At 38.0% G+C, this 26075-nt stretch overlaps 1 protein-coding gene across 4 annotated transcripts in view; it reads left to right on the forward strand.

Annotated features, from left to right (window-relative positions):
- The window catches only part of kank1a (KN motif and ankyrin repeat domains 1a), a 67633-nt gene that overhangs the window by 25411 nt on the left and 16147 nt on the right, over positions 1–26075 (forward strand). For 3 of the 4 annotated variants that reach the window (XM_042488666.1, XM_042488669.1, XM_042488668.1), the window contains exon 2: positions 14617–14746. In XM_042488666.1, coding sequence (XP_042344600.1) covers positions 14710–14746 — 37 coding nt within the window. In that variant the 5' untranslated portion in view covers positions 14617–14709. Of the gene's footprint in view, positions 1–6189; positions 6269–14616; positions 14747–26075 lie in introns of those variants that run through there. The other variant, XM_042488667.1, reaches the window with a different exon arrangement.

The raw sequence follows: 26075 nt of genomic DNA on the forward strand, positions 1-26075 counted from the left end.
TTGTGAAAAGAAGGAAACTTGTCTAAAACTGAGAGGATGAAGTCCTAAAGAGCCGCTCAGGGAGACGTCATGCTGCAGTGAGCTGAATATCTGATTAATATTATACCACACAGACTTTGGAGTAAAGGGTGAAGTTGTTCTTTCTCTTTTTATAGTCAGGTATTTGAGGAACAGTGCGTAAAAACAATCCTTGGATGTCTGAGGGTTGATTATTACCTCAATGACAGAGCAGCGTGCAATCTTGTGGTAAAATTATACTTTTTAGGGAAGTTTTTGCTGAAATTGATCTTTATCACCCTCCAAAAACGGTTACAGCACATAAATTGCACCTGTTTTGATCTCTGGAAACAGATTAAGTGTTATTAGCTCAAAAGAGCTAAAGGCGAAGTCATAATAGAGCCAATAAACGATGAGAAAAACTGATTGGAACTTGGCTGGAACTTCAGTGAAGCATGTCAGAAAAAGTTACACAGAAGCATCTGATTGGCTCTTTTTGCTTGCAGGCAGAAATGAATCTCGGAGTAATAAATCGTAGGTGGAGCACAGTGCTGGCGTGCCAGATTTTTATTCCACGAGCTGTCCTCCAGCAGAATAAATCATGCCAGGGTAATCATAACCACATCTTCAAAGAATACGCTCGCACATACGCAGGAATCCAACACTTTTTTTAAATGATTGTTTTTATTTCCATTTTATTTATTGCAGCCTTTGAAGTCTTAGTTGTTAAAATCTAAAGGAGATATGTAAATCCATCAGTAAAACTCAACGGATTATTGAGGAGACTAAAACTAAAACGAAAATTTGAAATTGCTGCAAACAAAGGACTGTGGTTGTTCCTAAAACTGGCTGTATTATGTTCCAGTATGTGCTGTGTGTGTTGACTGTTGTAGGAGGCGCTAGATTTTTCAGTGCAGCTCTAGTAATTAAAATAAAAATACAAATAATAATAAATAATAATAATAATAATATAATACAAATAATAATAATAATAATATTAATAATGATAATAATAATGACAATAATAACAATAACAATAATAATAATAAACAATAATAATAATAATAACAACAATAATAATAATAATAATAATAATAATAATAATAATAATAATAAAAAACTTAATTTAGACAAAAGAGAGCAACAATCACAAAAATAACAACAGCAACCCATCCCAATATGAATAAATGCTGTATATTTGCAGTCAGCACAGAAATTAATATTACTAATAACAGAATTAAACATGGCTGGGGCAGAATAAAAAATAAAAAAATAAAACAATAAGATAAAAAAAAAACAAACTTAAATAGATCACATAAAAGCAAAGTGTATAAAAATGTGTGAGTGATTTAAAGAATTCACTGATTCTGCTGGCCCTGTCCCTGATGGCAAAGGCACGGTCACCTTTAGTTTTAAACCTCGACTTTTGAACGCCAGAAGAGCCCCGTCTGAGGATCTAAGGCTGCGAGCTGGCTCATAAGGAGTCAACATTTCTGATATGTAACTTGGGGCCAGACCCAAACGAGCTTTAAAAACAATCAGCAAAATCTTAAAATCAATCCTAAAAAGTTTCACCTGTTCTCTTTTCTGAACACATCTTTCTCTGTGTGTAAGCATGTTGTTATCTGAGGGTGTGTTTGGTGACCGCAGTACTTTAGTGCCACCAGTGTTGTGGTCTGTTACGCTGTCTGTTTGCCCTGACCATGGACACTGGCTTTTGTCTTTTTGCCAACTCTAAAATTAAGATTTTTGCAGACCATCTGAACTGCCGTTGAATGTGAAGGTTGTAGATTCAGCTGGTTGTGGATGTGAGACGCAGCTGTGCATGTGTCTCACAGATGTCCAAACTGTAGCTCTGTAATTTAAAATTCATTTTACTCTCTGATCTGATGCTCTAATCCTGAAGTTTGTTCCTGTCTTAACACAACAATGATCTGTTTTAAAGGAAACGGTTGCTGTGCACGTTCTGTAAAAGCGATACAATGAGGTCAGAAATGGTCAGACGGAGGAATGAACATAATGACGGGGGGTGTATATATAATTTTCTTTGATTTCCATAATTGAGCTTGTCGTTCCCGGATGCTATGTTTATCCTCATGCACAACGGCTGCGGCTGCACCAGATGAAGAATAGCAGGAGTTGAAAGTGATAGCACCAAAAATAACTTGATGTGTGTGATTATACAGCGGCAGGACTGACTGGAGGTTGACTCATCCGCTCACTTTACGGACTACTGTGCTGCTGGTTCTCGTGATTTCACTTCTGGAGAGCTGTTGATTTATTAGTCAGTTGTTTATTTTTGACTGACGCTGGCTCGGTGAACCCCGTCTGTGAAGGTACAGTGCTTGTTTTCGACATTTTGAACCGCAATATGATATTTTGATGTGCAAGAGGAGAAAAAGAGTAGTTACCTCAGATAATGGCCGTGGCATGACCAGGAGGATGTTTAGGGAAACGGCAACTAATGTAACACACTAAGTGTGCGAGCTGAATGGTAACTAACCTCAGTAGGGAGATAATGTAACCGACCTTTAACTTTCCGTGCTCCAAACAGCATGTAAACAATTTCATATAATTGCAAATTCCTCTTAAATTATGTCCTAATATCTCATTTTTATCTATTAATTCACCATTTTAGCCGTGCTTGCAGCGTAGCTCTACGGATAAGCCTGCAGAGTGAAAAATAGAAATATGACAACAGATATTTGATACCGATGTTTATGGCTCCAAGAGCTTTAGTCCCTCTGACTTTGGTGACCTTTTCTGTAGCACCATTGTCAAGACCAATGAAAATTCCCTCAAACCAATGTTTAAACTTCGGTGGTAGCTTTACTTTTCCTCTAGTGCCGTCTAGAGCTTTGATCAAGGTCGGGCCAAACTGGGACAGAGAATCAAATCTGTAGTCCCATCATCAGGTGAAAATTTTATTTTTGTGCTTTTGTTTATAAACAAATACCTGCAAAACAAATGGCGCTCCCATCAGCCTCAGCTGCACTTTTTGTTAAATTGCAAATGCCAACACAGTAAGATGGTAAAAATGATACCTGCTAAACATCAACATGTCGGAATTGTGATTGTGAGCGTGTCTGCATCTTGTTTGGTCGTATAATGTCCAGAAATAATCCGCTCTTTCATGCATTGCCTCTAACTTCTTTGAAATCAAGATTTATTTTAAGCTCTTTCTTTGCTTGAAGAAAAGCCTCTCATCCCTGCTGAAGATGGGAAGTCTTTACTCTGAGCCACTTGAATGTAGCTGGAAGTGTTTTCTTTCCCTCCTCTGACCTCGTGACGTGCCACCTGCCTGACAGTAGACCCGTAAAGTAAAGAGGACAGAAATCCCTCCAGCTGACTTTGTCATTCCTGTAAGTTCCTCCCTCTTTGCCGGGATAATTGAAAGGTTTTGAGGGCCGGCTGAACTCAGCAGGCTCACACGGCACATCAAAGGGAAACAAACCGGCGGACAGCTCGAGCTGGGGGTCAGCGCCGCGGCCACAACGCTGCCAAACGGTGGTGAACGTCAGCGATGAGGCGTCCGGCCATAGTCGACACAGCGGCTTCTTCTGCAAAGCTTCAAAGGCATTTCCTAATGAGGGCCAGATGCAGAGCTGAGACGACAAGTAGCCACTGCTGTTTGTGCAATTAAGCCGACACACACACGTACACATTAACACTTGTCTGTACAGTACTCTGTGCAGATTAATCACTCAATCAATCAGACTTTATTCATGGCATTTTTCATACACACACACACACACACACACACACACACACACACACACACACACACACACACACACAAGCACAAGCATGTGAATAAAAATACAAAAATCTAAAAAAAATCTCATTACAACCAGAAACTGGTTAAAAAAAAAGAGGCAAGATAAAACCTATAAATAGAAAGATAAAGATAAATAATAACAAAAAAATATATAAATAAAAAATAAATAGTGATAATGATATGGTAATGAATTAAATAAATAGATAAATAAATAAAATTATAATAGCAATAATACAAATAAATCAATAGATAAATAAATAAAAAACTCAAAGTAAGATTGAAATGAAAAGATAACAGCACAAAGTAAAATAATAAAAAATATGTTATGTATATTATTTGTCAAAAAATGTTTAAATGTTAGCAAAAACTGAAACAGACTGCAATATATGAATAGTAAACAGCAAGGTTTAATTAAAAAGCAAACTTAAAAAGATAGGTCTTGAGTTTGCGTTTAAAAATCATAACGGATACAGAGATTCTCCTGACAAACACACACCTGTGCACAATCATATTGGATTATTCCCCGTGAGAGTAAAAGCTGCTCTCTGCTGCACGCAGTTCGTGTTTTCATGCTCTTTTCGGATGTTTCTGAACAAAAACATCCCAGTTTCTCTCGAGGCTTTTTCCCTCCATTAAATCCGTAGCCTCAGCTTTTTATTAGGGGAAAAACAAGCCTGTTGAATATTCAGCGCAGCAGGTTTACAGCCTTTACAGCCTTCTCTTAACTTTTCAGGCTGTTTACTGTTGACACACAAGTTACGAAAACCCCGAGCTTCGTGTTTTTTGTTTTCACGGTGGAAAATGCCAACTGTCGCACCACATCCTGTCAAGACTGAAGTCGGTCACTTTATGTGGCAAACAAATGAGTCTAGACACACTGCATGGCTTTTAGGCCTATTTTATTTTGCTTTTTTATTGTCATGATTTTTAGGGAACATTAATGATTTTTTACTATTTCCGAAATTCAACATTTTCTTTTTATGATGCAGAATTTTCCAAACAAGTTGTCTCACTTAATTTCAGTGCAGCCTTAAACTTGTATCGATGCAAATTTGCTTTTCTGTTGTTTGAAGCTGAAGTTTAATGACTTCTGACTCATGAGAAGAGAATTCATTTAATGTGTTGTAATTCAATGCTGTTACTCATTAACTGCATTATTTTGGAAACTCTATATGAGAAATATGTTTCTTTATTTAACTTCAACTCCATTTTCACTTTGTTGTGGTCATGTGAGTGCACTTCAGATGTTGTGATAGATGTCACTGTGCACTAAAAACACTTGATGTAACAACTTAAGCCACAGGTCCAGCAGGTATTAGGGATTTTTTTTTTATTAAATATAATTTAATCCCTCAGATGAGTAATTTGAACTCTCAGAATTTCTGTTTACTAATTCAAAATTAGCAGGAACTTGTTGATATATATATTTTGATTGATTAATCCCATGTAAGGATGGGCGATATGGCCTTAAAATATGATCACAATATTTTTTGGTTATATCGCGATACATGATAATTATTGATATTTTGCAGTCTCTTCTAAAGTACTGTAAACTACTGAAATACAAAACTATTAAATGACCCACAGTTACAAATAAAATAGCTGCTACCATAAAGTAAAGTTACATAAACTGCTGTTAAAACAGTTTAGTTAAATACTGTTATAATGTTCAATCATATGAAGTACTATGCTAGTCAAATTAAATGTGTTGTTATAATTGAATAACTCACAGCACAAAGCGTTATCAGATGATGTAAACCAAATGAATAATATATCATGATATGAAACTATAGACATTTTGTTTATCGTCAGATGAAATATTTCGTCATATTGCACAGCCCTGATCCTGTGATTATTTCCATCATTATATTGTTCCTTGTTAAAACTTTAAAATGTCAAAGAATCCTTATTAAATACTAATCACAATGTTTTACAGCATAAAGATGATTTATTGATGTTGCCTTTTTTTGTCCAACAGATAGTTCAAAACCAAAATATATTTAATAAGAAACCTACGTTAGTCAATCTTGAAGTAAATCTGGAATGCTTGACATTTTTAGCTTTAGAAATTACTTAATTGCCAAGTAATTTGCAACTGTTGACTAACCAGTTAATCCAGGGAACAGATGAGACATTTTCTCCCCTATAATTCACTCGACTGTGATTTTTACAGCTTTTCCGTAAAAAGAAAAAAAGTTTGCATCAGTTTTTGTTTGTTTTGCGTGTCGACTCTCGTGTCGCAGTGAATTATTCAGCTGTCTTCCTTAAAACGCACACCTCCCTGTGAAGAGCAGCCTGAGCTGCGTCTGTCCGTGGATCAGTTGACGTTCACCTGCAGCTCATGTCATGTTTACGTAACAGCCGAGGAGGAACAAAACGAGTTCCTCTGGTTTGTGTCTGTTGACGTCGTTGCCGTGTTTTTGCCATCTTACACTCGTGAGTTCTGTTTGGATCATATCAGGATAAAGCTGTTTGTTCTGTGAGTGAATTATGGTGAGTTGGACGTTGTTGTTTTTTTAAAAAAAATAATTTCATCTTCATGCAAGATGAAGTTATAAAAATTGCGTTACTCTAAAAGTTCTTAGGGATTGACTAATAGTTTGATCTCTCTTGTGAATGTTTGGAAAGTTTCTAGCTGATGTTTGTGTGGAGATCTTTGTCACTATATTTATTACTTCAGCAAATAAGCAGCGCGACTGAGTAATATTATTTTACTTTTAACTTTGACATCTTCAGTGATTTGGCTTCTCTCAAAAGTTTGTCAGCCAGTTAAGGACGACTGTGATTTAGATGACTGTTTGAATGTTTTCAGCTTCAGTGAGTAAACTGTACAAACTGCCATATCTGCCAACTCCTCCTAACCATGAATTTAATTAGTTTTTTCACGAGTTACATAAATTCTGTTTTTTCATGTCACCAAGTCCACTAACTTCCACACAAGTTGGCAAAGTCAGTGTTGAGACATTGGTGATTGGTAGACATCGGTAGTTTAGTTCTTCTTACGTTACAACATAACCTTTGATTGAAGGAAAAATAACATTTGTGCATTTACAGACTCACTAAGGGACCCTTTCTCTCAAGTTTCTGGCATTTAACAGATTTAATCAGCTTATTTAATCATAAAAAATCAACAGTTTAATCAATATTGAAAATAATAATTGTAATAGTTGTTACTGCCCACAAATGATTACATATACCATTAAGATTTATTGTAAGGCTTCAACTAATCATTATTTTCATTATCAGTTAATCTGTCGAATATTTTTCTTCACATTAATAAAATCATTTTAGTCAAACCTGTACCAAAAAAGTGAATATTGTTGTTTCTGTGGACCTAAAATGATGTGTCTAAATTGTTGTAATGGGCAATAAGCGATCCAAAATCCAAAAATATTAACTCACAGCATAAAAGCATATCGTTTTGACATGTAAAAGGCTAAACTGGGAATATTTGGGATTTTTGGATGATTTAAATGAATGAAACAATTAATTCAATTGACTAATTGTCGTTGTAATACTTGAATACTTTTTGCAGGTAATACCTTTTAAACTTAAGTGACGTTTTGAATGGTGGACTTTTTTTCTAATGTAGTATTTCTGCAGTGTTTTGTCACTACTTTCATTGAAGTAAATGATTTGACTACTTCTTACACTACTGATTGCTTATCAGTATGATTAATCTATTACCTAATATCCTAATGTATATTAAAAATTTACGGTAACATAAGTAGCAATAAGTTTTCATTGTAATTCAGCTAAATATAACATAATATTGCTTACTAAGTGACTCAATTAGCACGTTTTTTATTTTGAAAAGTCACCTCCTCGGCTCAACTTGGTCAAGATTTGGTGATTTTTTTCTTTTTTCTTTCCTCTCTGTCTTCACCTTCATCTGCTGAGGGGTGAAAGGAAACTTTGCTGGTTAATATGTAACCGCTCATAAAAAGGCTTTCCATTTACGCTCTGTTGTCCGCCTCATTATCTGTTTCTCAGCTATGAGCTGAAGGTCAGCGCAGGCCGAAAGACTGACCGCAGGTTGTTAACCAGATTAGCTCGCCATGCGCTTCACCTGGAGGCCCAGCGTAGGGGTCGCTTCTACGTAAAAACAGCCCAAAGTCCTGTTTCCTCTTATAGGACACAGATCGTTTGGCTGTCATCTGAGGAAGTCGTCTAATCTTAGCCGTGAAACTTATCCCCCCTCGCTCAGAGGGCTGCTGGGTATAGGCTCGTTGTCGGGGGCTCTCGTGGACTCAGTCAGTGTTTGCTACCTGCGATCTGTGGGAGGAGGTTAGAATGAGAGTTACAGGTAAGCTGCATGATTGTTATTATAGGAGACGTCAGTGCTGATGTTAGAAACAAAAGAAGTATGTGACCTCTAAAGCTGCAGGTTTATACGACCATTCAGAAGTTTGGAATCGCCTTTTGTACAGCTAGGAATATCATTCAAACACAACTAGTTTTGCAGCAAGAGTTTGAATTTTTTAAACTTTGATTTGGTAGATGTCCTCAAAGCGTTGCGTGACAGGAGAAAATACTGTTGGACCTTTGATTCTGAATTTGTGTCCAAAAAAGCGTGACTCACCTTCAATTATGAACAAACAACAGAGCAATTGGGCACTAAATATTTTGGTAAGCAGTTTTTCTTTGGGCCCTTTGTGGTCTGTTAGGTCATCAGGTTTAATAACATAGAAAGACACACAAAGACACTTCCATTCAGTCATATTTGTTTAGTTTTGTTTTTTTAATTTTTTTATTGATTAAATGCAGATAGATAGCAGCAAATGGATCTTTATCATTATTTCATGGTTGCAGGAGCAGAAACAAGACAAAGTGAAGAGATTTAAAGTGAAAAAAAGATAATTAGTTTAAACTGTGGTTATCAGTTCATACTATGTTCAGCTGATATTCCAGCAGTGCTAACCTTAGACTAACTTTCCGTTTATATTGTAAAGTTTACAGAATGCTAAAGCAACATGTTGCCATTTTAAGGTCCAGTTTGCGAGATATAGCGGGATTTAGTGGCATCTAGTGGTGAGGATTGTGGATTGCATCCATCTGAAACTTGTGGGAATTATTTCAGAGGTTTTTACCAGGAGCCAAATTAACAAACTTTACTTTCTTTTAAATGCGTGTTTGTCCTTTTGTTTTTTTGTGGGTCCTTGAATGCAACACAGAGGGGGCTCCTCATGATTTTGTTTTTGTTTGTTTTTTTTCCTCAGCAGCAGTTTATGACTTATTGAAATGTGTCATTTCTAAGATGCTTTGAGATGTGGACGTGGACAACTCTGCATGGATGCAGTGACGGTGCATAATCAATTATAGCTGCATAACATTGCTTGTCGATTTTCTGGCTGCAGCTGCACAATAAAGTTCTACCGTTCAAGAGAACTTCCTGGTAGCGACTAGCACCATATAGCAGCAGGTTGCATTGTACTTTGGGAGAAAGGAGCTGGCAGGTTGTATTTACTGATGAAATAGCAGCCATGTGCATTAATATAGAAAACTGAGGATGCAATGCATTCTGCTGCATCGTGGAATCAAATCGAAAGCAGACATAATAATTGGAATCGAATCATGAGGCCAGTGAAGATGCACAGCCCAAATTTTGACGCTAAGCTTCCAGTTTCTTCTAGAAAGTCTGGTGATTTCTCATATTTTTATGTGACTGTTGCTCTGAGGGATCTTTGTCTCGTTGTACTCTTTCAGTTGTCGGTCTGATTAAACCATTGTACAGTGTTTTGTTCTCCATGTTTAAAACAAACCCTTCATACCAAATAACATCTGTTCAAAGAGGACTTTCTACCTAAAAGCATGAAAGAGCATTTAAATATTTATCAAATTCCTCTCAGCCATCTGACTGCTCCCAATCAAGCTTTTGTTGTGGGAGATTTCAAACCTTTAAATGTTAACATAAGTTAGACTGTGCATCCTGCAGGATTTGACCTGCAGCGTTACCGTGTTCAACACGTCACAATATCACCTGGTTTTCACTCTTGACCTCAAACATCTGCCGGATAAAAGCTCCAGAAATATTATGTGATAAGCCTCATGGCCTGTTTTAAACCCCTGCATGTATCATTGAAGTCTTTTTATAAAACCATTACTTTCATGTGAGTCCACCCGGTTTCACCGAGTTATTATGCAACAGGCTGAAAGCCGGTGTGCTCCTGAGAGTATGCAGAGAAACGCTGAAATGCCGGCACGTCCGCATGGAAGATTATGAGTAGAAATGTGAGTTCCTCAATATGTGGATCATTAACTGAATGTCATGTTTCTGTGCAAGACTCACTGCAAACTAGTTATTTAAAAACTTGGTGGGATAGTTGTTTTTTCAGTTTCCATTTGTTTAGTGAGCTTTAGTGAGATTTAATCAAATTTTCAGCTGTCGCATCTTTGCTCAATAAGTGATGCTGTTTATGAGGAGGATGAACTTTCTCTGTTTTCCTTGCTGCATCAAATATCTGAGGATTTCTTGCTCCTTCCTTCAGGTTTGCTTTCTTGCAGCCCATGGAACTGGACGTTTGGGAGATGTTTGGTCAGTCTAATGTTGTTTTTTTGTTTTTGTTCTTGCATGAAGTTGGCAAGAAGAGCTGAAATTTTGAGTTAAAGTGCTTGCTTTCTGTGCATACTGCTACACATGTGCATCAGCACACGGAAAGCATGAAATCTCGTGGGTAAACATGCTGCTTTTAAACGCGTTTGTAATGTGTTTGCACTCGTTTTCGTCTCTGTTGCAAACTCAACTCCTGACAGCAGCTGAATTGAGAAGCATGCAAGTCGTATCAGGTCTATCTTTGTTTCTGTGCACTTGTGTTGTGATAGGTGTCATTTATTCGAGTTTGGCTCTGAGTCTTTTGATGCAACATAAAGATGCTGTCAAACCCAATAACAGCATCTTGAGTCTGTCAAGCTGCTTCCTGAAATATTTAGTTAGTCGTAGCCGGGCTGCCTTGGATAGAAATTTTTAGACATTGCAGCTTCAATGAGAAATATCAGTCAACAATTTAATTTCAATGAGCCTCTTTGGTGGCAGGCAGGCCTCAGTAACATTTGCTATAATAGCTAGACATGGCTGAGCTGTCAGGTATAGTTTTTAGGTGTTTTTCCAAGTTTTTTGTAGAATTGTGACGGATTAATTTCCTTTAGTGTATCTGGCACTTTTGACAATTTTGAAACTATTATAGAAGCTTGACCTTTTCAGCATCTTGCCAGTGTGTCTGTCAGCCTGTCACATGAGATCAAACTGTGCCAGTGTCAGTGCTGGTGAGCGACATTAGATGAAAGGGAATGGTGCACAAAGCTCTAAGTTTAAGTCTCCTTCTCTGTAAATAACTAAAAATTTATGTTGGTGCATTATAAAAAACATCATTTATTTTGTCTTTAGTCACTGATCCTACCTGTCGTAAACAAATCCTTTTAAATGTTTTTGGTACTTTTGCTCAGGAGCAACATCTTCTTCCTGTTTTGCTCCCCAGGGCAGTTGATCTTCTTCAAATAACCCAATAACTCAGTGTCAAATGCAGTTCAGAAGCTCCTCGAGGCTAACTTGTTACTTCACATGCTGTAGATCATTTTAACAGTGAGGGAGGTCAGCTCAGAGGAGGAGGGAGTGTAGACTAAATAGATTTTGGTCTATTTGGGTGTTGGAACAGTCGTGTGTGCTCTGTACGGTTTGGTTCGTATCTCGTTCCTCGTTATCGGGTCTATAATTGGTCCTCGGGATGACGGACAGTTTGAATTTAGAAATATCGGCCTATGACGTTGCTGCGCAGCTTTATTTGGATGTAAACAAGGATTTGCTGCATAGGAGTGAAAGTACTGACAGAGCGACTTTTCAGACCTTCATCATGAGGCCACGGGTCCCATCAAAAGGATCAGAAGAGTGTTTGTGATCGATTGTTCCTCTCAGATTTGAAATGTATACACATGCAAAGGTGAAAATGTTGCTGCACAGTTTCTACTCAGGAAGCTTTCCCTCTCAACTCTGTAAAACCTGAGCAAATGGGTTTGATTTCTTTTGAAAACAGAGAGAGAAGGCAATAAGTCACTTAACCAGACATTTACAAATACATTTTAAAAAAGTTGCAAGAAAATTACTTGAAAATAAGCAAAAGAGCAAGGCAAAAAACAAAAACAATTAAGAAAATGCCCCCCAAGAATGATGATATTTACTTTAAAAATACATGTGTAATATTTAGTTTAACATAATTTTGAAACTTAAACTCTAGTAATTTTAAATATTGTGTTCTGGTCATTTTTCCTTTTTTAAAAATACTATTTTTCAGAATAATTTGGGGGTAATTTTCTTATCACCTTTTACTAATTTCTCTAAATTTCTGGGACATTTCTTGACAAGTTGGTCATTGCCATTTTTTCCATAATTTATTTATAATAAATCATACCACTTTGCTCAGGTTTTAAAGGGTTAAATAGCTTGTAAAAGGTGTCTAAACACAGCAAAAGAAAACAGTCAATTCAGGCTTTGAAGGGTTAATAACCCTGTTTTAATGCACAATTGTGGGCAAAATCATGCTGTGTTCAGACTGTCTGATATTCTCTTTTATTTTGTTGTGATTGTACTTTGTCAGATTTTGCCAATATAGTCACATGTGTCTGCAGTGACTGACGACATGCCTGTCCCCGATCAATCACACCTTGTTGGCTTTATTGACTTTACGAGGAAGTCTTCTGGATCAGGCTGATACTAAGTCCGAACTCGGCATAAATCAGTGAGCAGGACTGCTGCATGATGTTTTGTGCATCAACATCGATTTTTATACTGAATTATCCATCTATAAAGAGTCTCCACATCAAATTGACAGAAATATTCCGATACAGACCAAGTTGCTTGCTCATTAGATGCACCTGGCTCAAACTAATAAAGTCTATTACAACAACTCTGCAATAAATCTTCCCTTTGACCTTTGAAACTGAGTTTGTATTGCTTCACATAATAATCGCCAACAAAACAACATTCTCAACAAGTTTCAGGGTTTCATTTGGCACGATATTTTTCAAGATGAGACATTTGTTTATCTCAGGACACAGATAAGCTCATAAAATACTTTGAGTAATGCAGTAAACATAAAAATAGAGTGAAAAGAGGTGCTGATTTTCACCAGGTTATAGCATCTGCTTCCAGATCTTTCATTTTACATTTTAAAATGTTTAACGAAACCAGCTCCTTAAGTTTCAAGTAACTCTGCAACAAATTCCAGGTTGAGGGAGCAGAGTACCCCAAATGCTCTTTTCCCAATTTCTGTCTGAGTTTTTAGGACAGGGTGCACAGTGAGTACTGTCCGGCACATAACACATATCTCACAAATGGTGAAACTTCAGCCTGAATTGTAGTCTTATTTTGCCAAGGACCCTCCTTAAGCCCACTAGGGGGCCTGGATCCACTCTGAGAGCCAGCGATTAACAGTGCAGAGGATTTTGGGTCTGTCGTCTTGCTGGTAAATAGAGTCTGAGGTCACCGAGAGTCTAAAAAGGAGCCATCTGAGCCAACCTTGTCTCCGTCTTTACTCCTCCAGATGCTCGTTTAACAAACCAGGCCTCTCTGTGGCCCATGAAGTCGACTTTTCCCCTCATGTTGGCTCCTTTTTTTTTATAAGAAGAGAATAGCTCTTTTGTTCTGCTCATAAAGTATCCATTGATGATGAGCGGGCCAGTGCACACAGGACCTCTATGTTCATAAATGTCGCGGGCAAACACACCTGTGAAAAAGCAGAGGTCAGCATCACTTAAAGTGGGCTTCAGATTTCACAAAGAAAAAAGGGTTTTGTGTTACCACATAAAATATGTGCTGACCTCACAGTATTGTTTCAAGAACACTTTTAAGGGACTTTTAATTGGGTATTTCCATTTTATTCTACTTCATACTTTCATATTCCATTATAAATATTGTGCTTTTTACTTGTTGGTTACTTAACCCTGGGGACTGTTTTGTGTTCGTGCATCATTCATTTTGGCAAGATTGTGTATTTTTGTTTGTCTTGGAGTTTCCAGCTCAGCTCCTACAATAAATCTGAATTACACTGCATGAACAGAATTGTTACATTCATACTTTTAGGTGCAAAAAAAAAGAAAAGAAAAATGCACCATTGAAACCCATTCAAACTGCAGTTCTTGATCCCACAGCCATCAAAGCATAAAATCATGCACTGTATTATTTCCTGGTGTCATTCTGGGGTCTTGCCTTGAAATGTAATAATTGATGTAAATAGTACATTAATGTAATTTTTTTTTAACCATTTTCCACCTGATTACATCATTGTTTACCATATTTGACATATGGAAGAAAATACATGTCATTTCCACAAGGTGCACTGTCACAATCAATGTTACCATTAATCATTGACATATCCCAGGCTGTGATATTAAAACAAAAAACAAAAAAAAAACAAGAAACCTCCTTTGCATGATGGTTTGCTACTCTGTCTGTGCTCAGAGTACACTCTGAACGGTATATATATTTCAATCCAAATAGTTCCAAAAAGTAAAAAAAATTATCATGTAGCAGCAGATGTTTTAATCGTGTTGGGCTGCCACAAATAAATGAATGTTTGGGAAGTCCTAAATTAAGCCATGCAAAGACAAAGAGAAAAACATCAGAAGCAAAGAGAAGATTTTATGCCCAAATCAGCAGTTTGATTGATGGGATTCAAAAAAGTTATTATCCTTAGATGTTTGAAACTTTTTGCAGTGTCTCAAATTGTTAGTTGATATAATATTATTTAATGTAGTGATGACATCCACGAGCTGATATATAGAGCGTTTGCTGCTGTCTGCATGTGAGTTTTAATCACTAACTTGATATGTTTCCTTTTGTTTTGTCTCAGTCTGCAGGTTGCATGGTAATCTGGACTTGATGCATGGCAGTTGCATGACCGCAGTAGGTCTTGTTGTGGGACTGAGAGCACGCAGCTGCAGCCATGGCTCAAACCATGCACGTGAATGGCAATGGCCCAGGTAAACCAGCCCTTTTGTTATGTTATTTTTATCATGTGAGGGTTTTTGATTGTGCATGTATTGGTTCTTTTTTATCTGCCACACTTAGTTTTGCACAAGCATCTTGTGTATCAGACTGAATCATTATGTTCATGTTGTAGGTTGAAAAGTTGTTTCCCTCCAGCATACTGTTGGTTAATTATATACGTATACATGTCAAATGATTCCTGGCTGCCTTAAGAACAACATGTGCTCATGCTTACTTAAATAAACTCAGCTGGATGAGGACACAATGGAGCTAAATGTAGATGGAGGTGTCCAGTGTCAGGCTTATGTCAGACATGTATATTTAACTGGCGAGTGCCTGCGTCACATCTGCCTCTGTCTCAACACCACACAGAAGTGAAGGCTATTCATTTTTGTGTCAACTATTTAGAAATGTCTTTAGAAATGACTTTTTCAGGCACTGAAATACTGTATGAGTTTACACCAGTGAAAGTCATGATAAAGTCATGCATATGTAGCATTTAATATTTCTAGCTTTGTAACATCTTTCTAAGCATATTAATAACAATTATTGTGAGAATAAATGAGCAACAGATCAATAATATCTACAGTTACATCTACAGTCAACATTTAACAAAGGAGAGATGGACAGGAAGCCAGAAGCAGTCATGTGATGTGAACAGTTAAGAATTTTTAGTTAAAGTTTGGGTCATCAGATAGAAAAAAATGAAGTTACTCGCTCCTCTGTAAGTTATTTCTGCACGTCTCGTGGTTCTGAAACACGCTGGGATTGTGTGCATTCTCACGGTGCATCATGTAGGGAAGATTTCGACTCTTCAGTGTGAAATAAACACTGTCAGCTCTGAACACAAACACACACACACACACCTGCAGACTGCTCACATTCCTGTCCAGACTAACAGGAGAGAGTGAAGCTTCCTACTTCCAAAATCCCTCCAGGAATGCTCAGCATGCAGGACAGATGCTGCCAGGACGGTCTGCCACCTCCATGTATCTGACTGTGAGAGATACGTATGTTATAGATCATTTAAAAAAAACGTGTGGACTCACTTCAAAGGCTACAAACCCAACAAAGTGTTATTTTATTCTGCTTTTAACAAAATGTGAAAAATGCTGAGGAATGCTACGCTAACGCTGCTAACCTCCTCCCCCCCTGTAAACTGTAAAAATAGCTTCTCTGCAGTGTTGGCAGTTAACATGCCAACGTGGTCACCTGCTGCACCCAAAGAATTTCATCAAGACAGCGTAACCTTTTCACGCCGAGATGCTCCTGTGTAGTGTGTGAGGGGCAACATAGACTCACCGTAGTGATCAGGTGGTCTTGGAAAATCTGAAAGATCTGGCTTTAATTTCTCTGTCTGTGTTTTGTTTCTGTTTTGTTTGCGGCATCTATTTCTTCTTCACTGATTTGACACATGAATTTAGTTTACTTTATTCTACTCAGCCTGTAAAACATTGATATAATGTCTTCTCTGGAGGAGCTTTAAGTCTGTTCCCTGAGCTTTGTCTTTGGACTTTTAAATTTGTTTTCAGTGGAAATGCAAACAAAGTAAACGTGTGGAGTTTGAAAGATGCAAGCATTTACTACACAGGTGTCATGAAGTGGTAGTGTTGCATTATGGGAAGTGTAGTATCCAGTGTTTTTTTAGGGGGTAGGCTACACTGCTACAATGTGCAAGTTTTTTTGTTTTGTTTTGTGTTTTGTAGTCTTGATAACTTGTCTACCTGTACGGTGTAAATTAAACAGCGAAGTTCATACCGCATGGATCCCTAAATGAGTAAAACTCTCAACAGCAAAGAGAAATATGGAAATATATAAGAAATATATAAATATATAAGTATGCTGAGGCCTGAGCAGCAGCCGGCATCAATTCCTTTGCTGCATGTCATCCCTCCTCTCTCTCTCCCACCTTTCCTGCAATCTAACTGTCCTATTATAAATGCAAAAAACAAAACTTTGTTCACCCCGAGGAGAAACTGCTTGCAATACAACGTGGGAATAGTGCAGATGCAAAGATTGCAAATCTATAAAGTTAAACGAGTGAAAAATCTGGCAGATGGAGTGCAAACAATTGTCTACATGTAATATAAATGGCAAGAGCATTCACGGAGCTAATTAAGCCCTGAGCAAGCAAAAAGTCCTACTGTTGCTCTAAAATAGCATCATGGAGGTGCACAGAGCGTCGCAAAAATAGAGCGAGGGCGAGTTTTTTTTCAAACAAGCCACATGTCGCCGAGCCTGGAGCAGGTTTAGACATCTCTATTAAGAAAAACAATGCAGTGTCAAAATCTGGATAGCAGTATGGATTATACAAGTTATTTGTGCATGAACTGGTTGAGGTTCTTCATTCTTTGAACTTAATTTTGATAAAGCAGTGCCTGATTCAAATGTAAACGACTTGTGTGAAAAAAAACAAACATGAAAAAACAATGAATGTGAGCGACACAAGCTAAATAAGGACTTGACACTGGCTAACCTACCTCCAAAATATGAGGCATTATGGCTCCACAAACACTGCTACATGCAACTATAACAGCTAGCTGCCCATCTAGCTGTTAATGGACCTTAATGGAGCGAGCAAATTGAAAGTTCTGGACTCAGGCGAGGTGGTTTTGAGCCTCCACACAAGACAATACTGTTAACTTTTTTAGTTTGAAACCAGGTTTTTGCAGCAAGTCTTAACTGATACCTCAGTGTCACATATTTCAAATAAAAACTCAGCTGATCCTAAATTAACATGAGTAATATTCACTGCATTCAGAACTGATGTCTTAACACACTCTTTCACAAATATTTACTGTGTGTGCGCCTCAGTTTTTGTTTTTTTTTAAGTTATCGCAGTTATAGTCTGAATACTGACTCCATCAGTGATCATTATACTCATATCCCTCACAGGGTCGATATTTTTACAAGATGGTAACAAATTACGCTGAAAAGAGATTTTTGTTTGCTGCCAAATCAATAAAAATAGGAAACCCTGTCCCCCCTCATGCACTGAAGTCGTGGTTGTCTAAAATAAAAACCCTGCAGCGGCTGAGTCACGGCTCACAGCAGACCATCAGGGCTTTTGGCGCGACTTGAATGCCGCCAGTCTGTGTTGCGGACAGAAAACCCAGAGAGCAGCGGTCAGAGTCGTGCCGACGGGGTCGACCCCCCGCAGCTCATTCAAACCCACTGAAGTGGTTTTGTTTTCTGCAGCGGGGACAGTTACCCAGCTGCCGCTTCAAATACCCCCGTGGTACTGTTTTCTTACTGCGCCCCATCAGTCACTTTCCTATTGTGTGTTTGTGTAAGTGCTGTTCGCTTATAATAATGTGTGCCAAAGGGCCACAGCGCTGTGTCTTTGTAAACCAAACAGGATAATGGATTGTTTGATTCACTCTTAGTGTCTTTACACAACAGGGTTTGATGAATAGATGTAGAACCGGTTTGTTTAAGTGTGACTGTAATTTTAGTGAGCACTAATCGCTTCATTGTTCGTTGCCTTCTGAAGCCAGTTTGCTTCACAATACAGTGGTCACACTGTTAGAGATGCAATGTACTGAGTCCATTGTGCTCTACATGAACTATTTCATTGTTTTATTGCTGATATTGCATGCACAATATATGTGATATTGCATGCTCAATCATTCTCAGAGGGGACTGATTTATTTGCCTTGCAGCATTTAAAGAAACAGTCCAGCATCTTGAGTAGATTTATGCATGAAACAGCTGTTTAGCAGAACTTGGCGTAAAAACTGTCAACATGGAGAAACGGCAAGCCCGGCTCTGTCTTAAACTAGAATAATCCACCTACTAGCACCTCTAAATCTCACAGATTAACAACAAATGTCTGGTTGTTTAATCAATACAGATGCCAAAGTGTGAAAATGATACAAAGATTTCTGTGCTGTTTTTTTTCCCACTTTTGTTTTTTGTACAGATTAAACAAATAAGATCTAACGTGTTTATTAATAGACATCATATTAATGTATTTAAATATTGCATTGAATTAGAAGTTTTTGCAGATGATGAGAGCGATCCACTATATATGCAGAAGCATGTAGCACTTCTGTTTGTGGTGGTTTGTAAAAACGAGTTAAGTTTATTGAAAGTTTTCATCCTTAAAAAAAAGTTATAATTTGCAGCATTTTGTGCTTTCATGCACAAAGTGTTTTGTTATTCCCGTCTGATCATACTTAACTTCATGAGCTGTTTTCACTTGAGCAGAATCTAGTTTGATGTTTGGAGACCACAATGCATTAAAAACAGTGTAGGCGTCAATGAAACCTGTTGCAAACATCAATTTATAGCTACATATCAGCTTACTGTTGATCAAAACCACCTAAAACAACCAAAACTTCCTATAAAAGCATGATTTAGGACACTAAATATAATGTGGAACACCTACTGTTTCTTAATGGCTGTTTTGGTTCATTTCTTCCCATGTTGCAGGTTTGTTAAAAAAAACAGCCTGCACACTCGGCTTGACTTGTTTTGCTTGACCATCTATGAGAAAAGAGCGATGTGGGCAACGTTTTTCAAGCTGCCTCAATGTTTGCAGAGGAAGCCCAAACATTTCCTGCAGTCTGCATCATCATGTACAGAGTTAAGTTGTTGAATTTGGCAGCACAGCCTGGCACGGCCCTGTGAGTTTCTAGAAGACGTTCATAGATCACGGTCTCCATCCGTCCTGCCTGTGTTTGGTTAGAAAAGGGCAGGAATGTGCAGCTTTATTGTCTTTTTTGTTTTGTTTCCTGTTTTTTGGGTTTTTTTTAATATATACGGACGGATGTGTGTCACTGTTCCTGATGTTGAGCTGCTGCAGTACGAGGTGTTGATCACATGTTGGCTCTACTTTTACTTGTGAGTAATTAGGCGTATAGAGCTCATAGGCAGAGCCAGGAAATACCAGGCCGCTTGTATGAGAAAGGACAGTGTGTGTGTGTGTGTGTGTGTGTGTGTGTTTGTGTGTGTGTTTTGTGTGTGTCCGTCCTCCACCCAGGCACTTGCATCATACTTTGCTCTCAGTGCATGTAGTGTGTGTGAGCACTGTACTGTATTATTCCACTGTGCAGCTGTGTGTATGAGACCAGCGCACTGAATAATCTTTCTGTCCGATGGGTTTGTGCATTTGTGAGGAAATATCTGTGGATGTCTGCTCAGAGGTGCAGTTTTTCACTATTTACTGTTGTTACAGTCAGTTTTATGTCAAAATAAAAAGGAAAAATAAGGGATATATCAACATGAAGTGTCTCAGTTATGTGTTTGGCCAACATAAGCCTCCAAAAGAGCTTCAGCTCCTCTCTAAAATATTTTCACATTTTCCAGGCTTGGAAAAGTCATGGAATTAATAAAAAAAAAATAGTTGAAAATTTTGAAAAAAGTCACTAAGTTTTGTAGTTTGTAATGAATTTGTTACAGTAATCTTCTGCAGGTAACCTTACACATTAAATTTGCTTGACCGCAAATTTATTTTTCAAAACTGTTTCTAATATGTGACGATGTGTAACAATGTTTTCTTTACCATTACTTTCACTTCCTCATTCTCCCCCACATTTCATGTCTACCCCCATGTGTGCCTGCTAGCTGGAATTGGGTTTGAAAAGGGTTTTAATCTGATTTGTTCGAAAAACGCAGGGCAAGTAGGGCAAGAAAAACAAAATTTATTAGGGATCCTTGAAAAGTCATCCACTTTTGAAACTTTGTCTATGAAAATATGCGGGAACACTGGATATTAACTCAATTTGTGTTTCGACTATAGTTTTATCCTGATAATCCAAAACCTCCCATACATGTAGGTGTTTAACTGTGACTGTGAAGGTCATCGCATATGATTTTTATACTCATTAATCCATCCAGTTAACCCTTGTGCCTTGTATGGAAGTATGAAGTATCTGCACGTGTGTTGGTTTTCCACTCAGTTATTATTCACACCAGGTTTGTGTAAGTTTGCATCTCACAAACTACTGCACCAAGCAGCCTAATATGTTGTGTGCACTTTAACGACTGTGTGTTCAAGGACCTCTGATGGTTGCCATGATTTACATTTGTTGCTGTTTTATATTACTGACTCCTCACTCTTCTTAGGCAAACATGAAAAAGTGGAGTATAAAACATGTTGTTTCTCCCCCAATATTCATATCTCATGCAGACAATAAGAATAACTCAAATGAAATGTGGTTTATGTGGAGAACTAAACTTCTACAACCCAATAATTGTGTTATATCACCTAGAAAAAGAGAGAATAAACAGTGATTTCCGTGCACCGTTCGGTTAACAAACAACTGGCAGGCAGATTTAGACCGGTAGCTTAATTTGTGCTGTCTCTGAGGGCACTGTGGATGCTAAAAGACTTTTGTCAGCTCTAAATTTAGACTTTTACAGACCCAGTGCAAAATAAGCCAAAGCCTTGGTTGTATATTTTCCCTCACAGATTTTAACATCAAGGCACAAAGCTGGCCTTCAGCGCACTGTTTTAAGAGCAAACACAGGGAGAGAGAGTTCACGGGCCTGAAGTTACTAAAAGAGGAGTTTCAGAAAAGTTTCAGTTGGTGTTGCATTGTGCTGCAAAAATCTAGAAAAAGAAAGCAAAACATCTTTATTGCTCAAGTACAAAGGAGTCATAAGAAGCTCCAAAGTTTGGTTGTATTTAAATGGATTTTACTCAGAGTACATGAGGCTAAAACGTGCGCTCCTTCTGGGAATTTGACTACAAAGTGTGAATAATTAGACGGTGGCTTCTTTAGTATATGAACGTATTTGAGTTTAATTTAAATAGTAACTCTTCAGTCAGCACATGGTTTCTGTTGGAGCCTGCGGCCTGGAAATCATCTGCGAGAGACGAACAAGACGTAGAAAAAAGAAAAACGGTCACATTTTCTTTGGACCACTTTAAAGCTTATACAGAACGAGTGTACAGTTAATGTTAGATAATTAGGCTGAAATATTTTAATATCCCAGCTGAGAGAAGCGGCGCAGGGCTGGGACGCTGTGCCAAACTCTTAAGGCTATTTTTAAGTTGTTGACTTACACAATGTTTAAATTAAAAAATATTTCCAGTTGGCTTAGTTCCTCAGCTCTGTTGGAGAAACTCGTGTTTTTATGAGCGCTGGGATGAAACAAACTATCCGGGGGAGTGGTTAAGTATATTTTATTCATTACCAATTAATCTGTCGATTTGTCTCCTATTTAATTGATAGCTTAAGTCTCTAAATTGTTAAAAAAAATAGTGAAACATAGTAGTCACATCTTTAAATTGCTTTTTTCTGAACAACATTGGGATATTTGATTTATCCTCTACCTGTTGGTGGGAATATTGCACTGTTATGCCACCTCGCTGTTCTGTTTTAAGTATGATTGCAGAATGAGGTGACAGAGTTATTTAGCCTTTGAGCTGGCGATAGAGGTAGCACCAAAATAGTGTTTATTTAAGAGACACAGCCAACAGTACGGGATTATGGGAGGCACAGGTGTGATGTTTTGATGGCTTGTGATGCGTGCGATGCATCATGGGAGATTTAAGAAGCAGCCGATAACAGTTAGCGGCTTATTCAAAGAAGAACAGCAGGGATTGCTCTCAAATTGGGAAAACATTGTGTTTTGGGAGCTTCTTACCCTCCAAGCAGAAGACAAAGACAGGACGTGATTGTTAATGCCACGTGATGCGATTTAAAGCACTGCTGATGCGTGTGTTTTAGGTCACATGAGTCTGACGCTGTTGTGTTAAACATCATGCCCATTGTGCCTCTGAGATTCTGGCATGCTATCTAAAATCACACTCTGGAGCGCCATGATTTAGCCGTGTTTTGCTTCTGTGTAAAAAATCCAAAGGTGGCATAAAAAAAGGACCTCATGGTGGCTCTGTAGCGCGATCTCTTCAGAAAAAGGCTTAATATAAAACTTAATTTTCACATTGCAGAATCTGGAACCAGCAGATGTTTGGTATTGTGTCTTGATAGATGATGATTATTGAATTAATTTTACGCTAATTTACATTTCAACCCTAAAATCCACTACAAAATTCCTTCTGTTTTCTTAGTTTGGTTAGAAATGGCCAAAATCAGAGCCAGACAAAGTACTCCTACGGTTGACTTGAGTAAAAGTACCAATACCACAGTGTAAAAGATCACAAAGTCTGTCATTCAAACTCTTACTTAAGTTGAAGTATTAGAATAATTAATAATATCATTGTATATTATCAATATTAGAGTAATTAATGCTACACGAAACTCACCATACAGAATGACTTATTTATGTTTGTTACTATACTAGACCATTAAAAACAAACTAAGTCAGAGCTAAGGAAAGAGTTTAATCTAGGTGGAGGTCCTTTTTAGGATTCCTTAAATACTATCAGTGTATAGTCATGTTGGTGGAGCTCAGTTTTTGAAAAAGGGTACTTCATCGACAAAAAATGTGTCATTCGCTGGTTAAGCAAACAGATTTTTAGGCGGGGAGGATTGTTGAGGAAGGAGGAACTTTTTTTTAAGATATCACAACAAATAACTTCCTAGCTGTTAATGGAGTGCAGGACAGAGAGCTGCCCGTCACTGCTGGCTGTCTAACTGCTGTGTAATCCCTGTCAAATCGACAATGTAACAGCTGCTGATAACTGGAGCAGACTATCGGGCTCTCGTCCCCGTCGCTGGAGCGTGACCCCCTCAGTAGTTCCACGTTCATGAGGTCATCACTCAGCTGTTCAGGGTCTCTGCGGTACCAGAGGGCCGCCTGTCACTCCTCAGTGTGTGTGTGTGTATGTGTGTGTGTGTGTGCATGTGTGTGTGAGACATGGCTGGTCAGCAGAGTTCTCCAAACCAGACAGCGCAAGACCATGACTGTGCTGCCTCATAGATTATTTATACCAGACGCAATAAAAAAAACAGGATGTGCTTATTTCATGTCCGTGCAGAGGAAAACTTAACCCGGGCTTTGTCATGAGAAGTGGGATTGAAATTTGTAAAAAATGTCCCTAAAAATAAAGGAAAAGCTCTTATTTTACCATCAAACTGTCATGAAATGTTAGCTTTTTAAATGGTTAAATGGTTTTTAAATATATCAGTTCTGCAACAACAAATGATCATTTTCTGCAGATTATTTTCTTAGTCAATAGTTTTTTTTTTCTCTAAAATATAAGAGAATAGTTAAAAATGTCCATTACAAACCCTATGCTATCATATTTTAAAGAAAAGCAGCACATTTAAGAAGCTGTAGATTTAATTTAATCGAATATCCTTCTTTTTTTCATGAGCATTTTTATTGTATTTTGGCATTTCATTGACTAAACAATTGTGAAAAAAACAAAGCCATTGATAAAATGAAAGAAAAGCTACCTGCACCCTCACTTGATATTAAAATTTAAGATTGAAAAAATAAAGGTCAGCTGTATCCAGAGTTTATTTACATGTGACCTGGCCTCAGTTTCTGCTCTGCAGACGACAAAGGCTATCACAATTTCCCAAAACTCAGTGACGTCTTCAAATTATTTTTTTTCGTTTGAGTGCTGCCTTTTTCTGGTTTATTTTAATGACGATTTAATTAAATCGAATATAGTTCTTTTTTTCATGAGCACCTCTCACCTTATTTGTCATTTTACGGACTAAAATAATTAGGAAAAAAATGATAAAAAGTGACAAAATGAAAAAAACGACTTACCTAGAATACTTTTACCCTCACCTGATATAAAATTTAACATTACCTCTGGAGATTAAAGTTTTTTTGTTTTTTTTTATTTACGACCTGGCCTTAAAGTTGGAGTCTGCATGTAAATAACACTCAGTTTCTTCTCTGCAAAGTATAAACCAGAGTATGAAAGTTTGACATGCACAGTAGCTGAGTGATTCGTCTTAACAGGCTGTTATTGTCATGAGTTCACCTCCCCTCCAACGGAATAACAGGACTCTTATTTGGGAAGGGAAGCTCTGGGCTCAGAGCCTCACAGGATTGGAGGAGGCAGCTGTCCAATAGTGCGCCATAGCCGTGCTACACCAATAGTGGAACTTTTTTTTTCTCTCCCCCTTATGGAGAGAGGATTGAGAAAGAGAGTGCACAGAGTGAGAAGAAACAGCTCAGATCTCAGTTAAATCCTGTCCAGCAGAGAGAAGGAGTGAAGAAGAAGGAGAGTAGAAATGGAGAGAGAGCTGCTGTTGCTCTGAGGTGAGTGAACAATGAGGCTTTGAGGTTTTAGCAGCAGTTTTTTTAAGCCTTGTAATTCCCTCCCTGTGTTGTAGCTGAATGGAAAGGATTGACAGGGAGAAGAAGTAGCCAGAGCCGGTGGGGTGGACCGGAGAGGAAGAGCTGTTTATTTCCAGCCTTGTTTGCTTTAGTCGCTCAGAGTTCCAGGCATACCAAGAACAAGACGCTGCATTTAGCCAACACAGTGGGAGCGTAGTGGAGGCTCCTAATGGCCCGGAAAGCTGACTGGCTCTATAGACTCTGACCGGGAGGGGAGTTTGGACTTTAAGCAGCTTTGACTGATTTGTACAAAGTGTGTGAACTTTGGAAACTCACTTTTTTTTTGTTTTAATTTCTGTCTTTAAATTGTGGGCTCAAAATGGGACTCATTTGTGTCTCTGAAAAGTCAAAATGTTGACATAACGGATGGATTTTGGACTTATTGACATTGTTTGTCTTTCTGACCCCTGTGGCTCATCTCTTGTCCTAGCTTTGTCAACAACAGCCGGTTTGTTTCTCACAAGCTCGCCACAAACCCCACCAGGGCTGAATCGTACATGCACAAGCAGCATTTGTTTTTATTTTGCAGTTTACATGCCTCTTGCTATCTGGTGTTTGTTGGCTCACATAGTTTTGGGCTGACTTAAACCACCTCTTGCCAAAATGATTATCACTCACGTTTTTCCTGCAGAGATGTGAGAAACCTGAGACGGGTTTGGACTTGCACTGTCAAATTATGACGACTTAACGCTTTACCTGACGTTTAGGCTGTTTCAGGGAACAAATGCAGCATGTTAAATTCTTGAAATGTTTCTCTGCAGGTTACCTTCATGTTGACCTGCAGCAGTCTTTCCAAAAATCGGAACTCTTAAAGGTTCAGTGTGCAGGATTTAAGGGGATATATTGCCAGAAATGGTATATATTATAATAATTATGTTTTCTTTAGTATATTTTTACCTGAAAAATTAGAACTAGAATCATTATAAAAAGAATTATTGTGTTTTTGTTACCTTAAATGAGGCTTTCTATCCACATAGGAAATGGGTTCTCAACCACGGAGTCCGCCATTTTTTTTACCAGGGGTAGTTGACAGTAGTTCTGGGCGATATGACCAAATAACTGCATCAAGATATTTTGGGGGATTTCTATTTTTTGTATTTGTCTGTGAAA

This window comes from Plectropomus leopardus, chromosome 6, assembly GCF_008729295.1.
Source record: "Plectropomus leopardus isolate mb chromosome 6, YSFRI_Pleo_2.0, whole genome shotgun sequence".
NCBI classification, from domain to species: Eukaryota; Metazoa; Chordata; class Actinopteri; order Perciformes; family Serranidae; genus Plectropomus; species Plectropomus leopardus.